The sequence below is a fragment of the Zeus faber genome (assembly GCF_960531495.2).
Source record: "Zeus faber genome assembly, chromosome: 9".
In the NCBI taxonomy this organism is placed as follows: Eukaryota; Metazoa; Chordata; class Actinopteri; order Zeiformes; family Zeidae; genus Zeus; species Zeus faber.
The window spans coordinates 19,629,041-19,637,541 of record NC_137197.1 but is presented as its reverse complement, the minus strand read 5'-3'; the positions used below and the strand labels follow the sequence as shown (position 1 = coordinate 19,637,541).

Sequence of the window (8,501 nt, the reverse complement as noted above, 5' to 3'; positions counted from 1 at the left end):
TGCTTTCGATGCCTTCCTGTTCTGTTTTAGCTCGTCCGCGGTTCCAGCGGAAACCTAATTGAATTGTCTTTTCCCCCGTCTGTTCCTTCTCCCAGCGAGTGGTTTGGACAGCGTCGTCGGGATATTCGGGGAAACCGTGGAGGTGCCGTGCAACAATGGATCCGCCATGCCCAAAGAGGTCTTCCTCACCAAATGGAAATATGTAAGTTTTGGGCGACTCCCCGACAAAGCTGAAGAACGAGCAACAGAAAGTTGAGCTCTTTGTGGACATTCCGTGCAAAAAAAGACGAGTTACATTTTCGGAAGAGTCGGCTCGGCTCTGAGCTGTGAATGGAATTCTCGCAGGACTCATATCTATCCTGTGAAAATGATTTAATTTAGGCAGAATGCAAAGTCGAAATCGGTCACATTCAATATGAACCACGCCCATTTTCCACATCAGTTTAATCCCCAGTCATTCCTTCATTTTTCGAGTCTCAGTTCAGCCTGCATGTCCGGCTGCGGTTATCGATCCGCGGGGCGAACGGCTCCTCACGTCATTCGAAAGACTCACTGGCAACGAATCCTTGGCGAATCGCGCGGCGCCCCGACCAAAAAAAAAAAACGGCGCGCGTTCGTTTTGGCGGCCGAAATGTGACGGGACGGCCCTTCTCTCCCCCCAGAACAAAGCGGAGGGCCTCACCGGAGACCTGTTGGTGAAGCAGAAGGACCAGAACGCCACCGTCATCGCCACCGACGCCTACAAGGGGCGCGTGAGCATGGCGGAGAACTACAGCCTGCTGCTGTCCGCCGCCTCGCTGGCCGACCAGAAGACCTTCACCTGCATGGTGGTGGCCGCCAACACGCTCTCCGAGTACCCCGTCAACGTCGTGATCCACAGTGAGTGCCGGCGCGCCCGCCACAGGGGTCCAGTTCGCTCCATATCGATAACGGATCGTTTACTGAAACACACAATTTTTGTTGTTGTTTTTTTTTTTGTTTGTTGTTTTTTGCAGAGGCTCCGTCAGATCTGGAAATCTCCGAAAAAGCCGAAGAGCTGGAGATCGGCAAACCCATGAAGGTGGGGTTTTTCGGACGATGTACATTGCTTATACCTACTGTACGCAATTTTAAGTAGTTAGTTAACTACCGGGGGGGTGGGGGGGGGGGGTCCTCCGCTGAGCGACCCTATCCGGAGGCGCAGCAGAGAAGGTGCTACAGGAGTGATGAGTTCTTTGAAGTGATTCTCATGAATTAATAAGCAGCAGAAACCCCACCCTCCTCCCCACCCGCCCCACCCCCCGCTGCAATTAAAAGACCCAAAGGATCAGAGGGAGGCTTTAGAAATGCTTTGGGCATTTCACGCTCTATTGCTCGCAAAATAAACCAGCGTCGTCATTTGCTGGTGAGGCACTAAAAAGTACTGATTTGGCCAATTAAAAAGAAATATTACAATTTTATACTGGAATGGTTAGAACAGTGGTTCTCCTAATATATATATATATCTGCAATACACTCAGCAAACACCGCTGTTTAGAAACTCCCGAGGAGCCATAATATAAAACTCAATTTGCGTGTACATGTGTGACCAATGAAGAGGCTCCAGCCCAGAGCTAAAATAACCCATTTTTCTGGGAATAAAAGCCAACGTAATACACCACCCCCACCACCCCCATCAATCCCCCAAAGGATGAAGCCTCGAGTCCACGTCTGAAAATAAACCACAGAAATCTGAACCCTTTCACACTTCATCTCTAACTCCGGGTTTTTCTCTCTGTTTGGCTTTTTTCAAATCCTAGAAATTGGCTTTGTGCCATCTCAAAAACATTGCATTGCTGCTTTTTAATTGCTGTCCTTTTTTTTTGGTTTTCGGCAGGTCGGGCAGTGCAGCGCCAGAGCCGCCAGCCCGGCTGCAAACATCAGCTGGTACAAGAACAAGAAACTTCTGGTGGAGGATGGAAAAGGTGTGTGTCTGGATAGATACATAGACAGACAGACAGACAGACAGACAGACAGACAGACAGACAGACAGACAGACAGACAGAAAGATAGATAGATAGATAGATAGATAGATAGATAGATAGATAGATAGATAGATAGATAGATAGATAGATAGATAGATAGATAGATAGATAGATAGATAGATAGATAGATAGATAGATAGATAGATAGATAGATAGATAGATAGACAGACAGATAGATAGATAGACAGACAGACAGAGAGCCAGACAGATAGAAAGCTAGATAGATAGATCGATAGATAGATAGATAGATAGATAGATAGATAGATAGACAGACAGACGGACAGATAGATAGACAGACTGACAGACACACAGACAGATAGATAGATAGATAGATAGATAGATAGATAGATAGATAGATAGATAGATAGATAGATAGATAGATAGATAGATAGATAGATAGATAGATAGAGATACTTTATTCATGCCGCAGCAGCTCACATTAAAAACAATAGGCAAAAAAATAACAAACAATAGAATTAAATTATGAAAATACAAATACGATAAGGAAAAGTGGCAAAATGGGAAAAAAGTGAATAAAACTGACATTTAACTGCACACAATACAAACATGGCAGGGTGATAATGGAAAGTCTTTAATCAGTAAAACAGAATGAAGCATAAACCTAAAATCCAAGGTAAAAAATCTATTATTCAATATACAATATACGAACATGCAATTAACAATTAACCTAACACCCAATAATAACCCTAACAATCAACTGTAAAGTAAAACATAAATATAGCAATATTCCATAAACAAGTTGATAAACAATAAATATAAAGCTAAAAAGTGACAAAAACCAATGAAAATGAACAAGGAAAGTTGTTGTGGTACATAAACAAAAACACTAAACTAGAAGATGATGGAAGTTGCCAAGTGGACTGAACCTAAGACGTTAACAATATATTGTTGTTGTCTGATGGGCGTGGCCGTGAGAGGACGGAGGGATTTGTATTTGTTTCCACCTTGGGGTGTGTCACTGGGTTCTGCCGTGGAGTTCCAGGGATTTATTCACCAGTCCTCTCACGTCGGCTTGTCGCCGCCATTGTTTCCATGTTTCCCTGTGAAACCGGTTGTTGATTTTTATTTTTTTTCTCCTTCCTCCTCCACCTCCTCCTCCACCTCCTCCACCTCTTACCTCCCCCTTCGTCCTTCTACTCTTACCTCCCCCTTCCTCCTCCTCCTCCTCCTCCGTACTCCTCATCCTTCTCCTTCCTCCTCCTCCTCCTCCTCCTCCTCCTCCGTACTCCTCATCCTCCTCCTACCACCTCCTTCCTCCTCTTCCTCCTCCTCTTACCTCCCCCTTCCTCCTCCTCCTTCTCCCTCCTCCTCCGTACTCCTCCCCTCGTCCTCCTCCTCCCCCTCCTCTTACCTCCCCCTTCCTCCTCCTCCTCCTCCTCCTCCTCCTCGCTCCTCCTCCTCCTCCTACCACCTCCATCGTCCTCTTCCTCCTCCTCGCCCTCCTCCTTCCTCCTCCTCCTCCTACTCCTCCTAGGGGTTGTTATCCATGCCTCGGTGCAGGTGGAACCCATTACCGGCCTCTCCACCACCGTCTCCACGCTGCAGTACTCTGCCGAGAAAGGGGATCTGGGCGCCCAGTTCACCTGCGGCACTCACCCCGCCGTGGGCCCCGAACAAGTGTCCCCTCCCGTCACCTTCAAAATCACCTGTAAGTACCCGCACACAGCCGCCCCTCCCGCCCCCACCCCCACCCTCCGAAAAAAAGAGGGAGGGGAACGTTGTTTTCCACCGCGCTGCTTTGTCCCCGCAGCCCCCAAAGACAAAACATAGCGTGACTCGGCGGCTGATGAAATGGACACTCTCAGCTGGGCCTTAGGAATAGTCTAAAAGAAACGTCTTCAATTTGAGTTGATGACGTGAACAGCGGTTGGTCTGATTTTATTAATGCATATATTTATTTTTAGTCAAAATTAGTCAAGTTGGTCCGCATCAGCGTTAACGTGTCTGATGTTATAAAACCCTCATATTTACCTTCATACTCACCTGTTGTAGATGAACCTAAGACGATACCCTTCTGCCCTTCTAAAATCGGTGTCATTAACTCGGAAGAAAGCAATGGTCAGATTTATTCCACTTCCCAATTACTTAACTTTCCACCTGACTGTTACAAGAACATTTCATAGAATTGTGTAGTTCCACCCCCGCCCTGTTTCTACCTGGTACTTACCTCTGCCCGGTACCAAATATATTGTACTTCGCTTCATACTTTATTGAATAAGAGAGAAATTATTTATCCAAAAATCTGCCTTAAAGTTCATTGAAATTCCTCTTCAAAAGGTCTTCAACAGAATTCACTTCAGCCCTATGTTTTTAATTGTGCTTTCATTAAAACAATGTTTTATCCATGCTTCTGCTTTGCTTGGCTTTGCCTGGGGCCATTTCCCCTCTGGGCTCCGCTCTCCACCCCCTCTACCCTAAATCCTCTTCTTTCAAAAAAAAATCCTTTTCCCTTCTTTTTCCCTCACTCCACCGCTCCATTGTTCCACCGTCTTCTCTGCAGACCCCACGGAGAACATCGCTCTAAGGGTTATTCACCAGGGTCCTCTGGTCGAAGGGGATAACGTCACTCTGAAGTGCGTCGCCGATGGCAGCCCGGCTCCGACCAGCTTCAACTTCCACGTTAAGGTAAAAAGAAGTCTTTATTATTATTATTATTATTATTATTATTATTATTATTATTATTATTATTATTATTATTATTATATATGTATATATCTTTTTTTATTATTGTCATTATTATTATTATTATTATTATTATTATTATTATTATTATTATTATTATTATTATATATGTATATATATATTTTTTTATTGTCATTATTATTATTATTATTATTATTATTATTATTGTTGTTGTTGTTCCCATCGAACCAACTACGTTCGATTCCTTGGACGACTCGCTGTGCAAAATCGTCAAAAGAGTTCTGAAAGTCCTGACAAAATGGCCGCCACATGGCCTCTTGACCTCCATGCAAATTAAACAAATGTCTTGTATTAGATGTTCCTGCCCGCGAGATGGCAGTCGCATGCAACTTATCTGTGTTTTTTGCAGCAAAGTCGACATTTTCAAACATGTGTGCGACGCCCACCTTTTTCTCCACGCTCCGACTTTTCGCTCGACACCCGGTAAATTTCGGGCGCAGTCGAACCGGTGATCTCAGAATATTCTTTGTCCGTGCCTTCAAAGGGGGAGGTGGTGAAGGTGGAGAACTCGGACTCGTACACCATAAGCGACGTCACGCGCGACGCCACCGGAGAATACAAGTGCTCCCTGGTGGACGCCTCCGGGATGGAGGCCTCCGCCAACGTCACCGTCAGCTGTAAGTGTAATTTATAAAGTAAAAAAAAAAACAACTGTCATCATAGACTCCTCATCTGTTTATCGTCGGTGGCTCTGTGGTGCTGTTCTGTGGCCGAAGTGAAAACACTAAGTCTTGATGGAGATGTGTCACTCTGCCTCTATTTCATTTAACTGAATCTAACTGATGCTGTGCTGAAAATCGCTTTTTGTATATCTTGTATATTTTTGTATATTTGGCAATGTTTGTCATTTATTGTCTTTTTTTCTTCATTTCTTTTCCTATATTTCAGTATTTCTGTGTTTCTTTTATTTGGAGGTTTTTACATAAATAGTTTTTTAGACTATGTCAGTCTGGCTGTTGTAAATTTGGCTATTTTATTTTTTATTTGTCAATTTTTTGTATATTTTTTGCATATGTACATTTCAATTAATATTTAGTTTGTATTTGCTTTTTTGAAGACTGTTACTCTTTTTTATGCTAATTGTCTGTGCAGCAACGTACCCATCCAAATCACGACTAATTCCCCGTGTATGAAAATGTCCAAATAAGTTGATTTCTTTGTGTTTTCTGTCAACTCTATCAACCTCAATAACCTCAGCTTTCAAGTCAGCTCAGGGCTATTTTTTGAGGGAGTTCGGGTCGTTTTGATTACGCGACACATTGTCAGGGCTTTTGGACGGTCTTGTGAGCGCCGCCGTCCTCTCTTTCAGACCTGGACGTGACTTTGACTCCCTCCGAAAAAGTCTCAAAAAAGAGCGCCGGCGAGAGCCTGGCCGTGGATTTGCAGATCGACGCCTCCGAAGAAGCCAAGGTGTCCTGGACCAAGGTAGGAATCAGCACCAGACGCCGAATACTCCAATATAAATGTATTATTTATATTAAATCTAATATATCTTTTTTTTTATCTATTTCTTTTAGGATAACGTCAAATTAGAGAAGCAGCCGAAATTCAACAACCTGACCTTCTCGGACTCCGGTCGCTATGAGTGCGAAGTGTCCATGGGGCCTCTCAGCCAAAAAGCCTCTTTTGAGCTCGCCGTTCACGGTAAGAAATGCGCTGACGTGGACGTAGACGTGAAAAGCGACGGGATGTGGGAGGGAGCCCCATCGCCGCCATATATGATATGAACAGGTCGAATAACTGTTTCCGAACGGGCGTGGTTGAAGAGACGGTAAATGTTCCCGCAGGATCTCCGGTCATCACCAAGCTGAGCAAGCGGCGCGGCGAGGACGGGCAGCACAAAGTCCTGATCTGCGAGGCCGAGGGATACCCAAAACCCCAGGTCACATGGAGCATCAACGGAACCTCGGTACGCATCGTTATCTAGTACTTTAAAGTTTTTTTTGTTTGTTTTTTTTATCATTTTTTATATTTTCCGTCATTTTTATTTTTTATTTCTATTATTGATATTTTCATTATTATTCTTTTATTTTTCATTATTATTTATTCATTTACGTTGTTATTATCATTTTATTATTTTTGTGTTTTTATATATATTACCAATAATATACAGTATATATTATATATAATATTTTTATCAATATTCAAGGTCATTTCGAATCAGAGTTACTACACAAGGGCTTTAAATCAATATCAGACTATCACCCCATTCCCTCCCACTGCCCATACTGATGGGAAGGGAGAAAAAATCGAAACAATATCCAACAAAACAAACAGAAACAGAAGAAATGAAGAAGAAGAAAATACAATAAATGAAAATGGGAAAAAATAGGCTGCGACAATAAACTCTGACGATGGACAAAAAAAAAACAACAGATTTTTAAATATTTGATATGTGATTGAATTGCTCTGATCCTTAATTCTACTTTCCCCACGGACGTCGCCAAGAAAAAGAGTTATTAAGGACGAAATGAGTAGATATATCAAAACTCTCTTCAGATGTAACCTAAGAATAGATCCTCAGTTATCAGATTGTGACAAAGATAATAATGAATCATGAATAATTCATATTTAATATTTCATGTATGTGAGGATATACATCACATACATACACCATCCATAGAAAAATGTGAATTGGAGTTAATTGGCCAAAAAATAGCAGTGGCATTGTGGTAGAATAAGAGAATAAAAGTAAAAACAGGAAATACACTGTATGTACTGTTCAAAAGGTACTGTTCAAAGCATGGATTATTTTTGGATGCAAACGATCACTCGGTTGTCACAGATTTGCCTCTCGTGGTTTGTTTAGCTCGGCGGTTTGCAGCGGGTTTCTATCCGAAGCGCTGGAACTTAAAACACGTACGACAGGTGTAAGGGTGTGACCCGAGGACGGAAGGAAGGAAGGAAGGAAGGAAGCCCATTCCGACTCGTTTCACCCGTTGCCCGGGCGACAGGAAACCAGGGGTCCCTGTGAAGTCATTACGGGGGGGACACGCATCTTCCCTTCTTTGTTTTACTTGATTTTGCATTGAATTGGGAGACCATTGAGCGGAAGACCAGCTGTGGATCCGTTGAATACCCCTTTGTTTATTTTGGGATCGTTTGGTCGGTGCGTTGAGCGGCGACAGATCCTCTGCTTTTCGTGTTGCACCTGTTTGGAACTTGCATAGCTGCACGATGAGGATGATGTTGCAGCCTATTGAATTCATATGGGCGTGTCCACCGCAACGTGCATTGTTACAAAGACATTGATACATCAACTTACAATCATCTCAATGCTGTGTATTATCACTGTCTGTAATATGCACAAATAGCAAAAAACTATTTCAATAACATTAGATTGGTGATAAATTAACAGGTTACTTAAAAGTTTATTCCCACTCCATCGCCCGATTCCACACTGGAGTGCCAGTGCACGGAGGTTGTAAACACAAACCTTCAATGTGAAATCGGAAATGTGTTTTTGACAGCGCAGACGCACAGTCCTGCGTGTTCAAAGGATGGAGACAGGGTGTAGCAGGTAGTCTTTGTGTCTGGGCTTTTCCTCCGGGTGGGGTGGTTGGGGTGGGTGTGGTGGGGGCAGTGTCTTTGTCCCAGGAGCTGCAGCCTCAGTCTGTCGGTCCCACACCACCCCCTAGTGCTGGGTGTTGGTAGTACAGCCCCACCTCTGGATAGACCCCAGTGCAGGGGTTGGAACAATTTTGGATGAAGTGTAGTCGAGGGTTTCACTCAATGTTCCCTCTTTCTGTGGAGACGAGTTAGAGGAAGCAGGAA

The 8,501-nt window shown here is 43.6% G+C and overlaps 1 protein-coding gene across 1 annotated transcript in view; it reads left to right on the top strand.

Moving 5' to 3' along the window:
* LOC307234817 (CD166 antigen homolog A-like) overlaps window positions 1-8,501 on the top strand; it is a 29,751-nt gene that overhangs the window by 17,123 nt on the left and 4,127 nt on the right. The window contains exons 2-11 of the mRNA XM_080006680.1: window positions 96-202; window positions 663-879; window positions 996-1,060; window positions 1,856-1,943; window positions 3,499-3,672; window positions 4,525-4,649; window positions 5,212-5,344; window positions 6,037-6,152; window positions 6,245-6,371; window positions 6,515-6,636. Coding sequence (XP_079862806.1) covers window positions 96-202; window positions 663-879; window positions 996-1,060; window positions 1,856-1,943; window positions 3,499-3,672; window positions 4,525-4,649; window positions 5,212-5,344; window positions 6,037-6,152; window positions 6,245-6,371; window positions 6,515-6,636 — 1,274 coding nt within the window. The remainder of the gene's footprint in view (window positions 1-95; window positions 203-662; window positions 880-995; window positions 1,061-1,855; window positions 1,944-3,498; window positions 3,673-4,524; window positions 4,650-5,211; window positions 5,345-6,036; window positions 6,153-6,244; window positions 6,372-6,514; window positions 6,637-8,501) is intronic.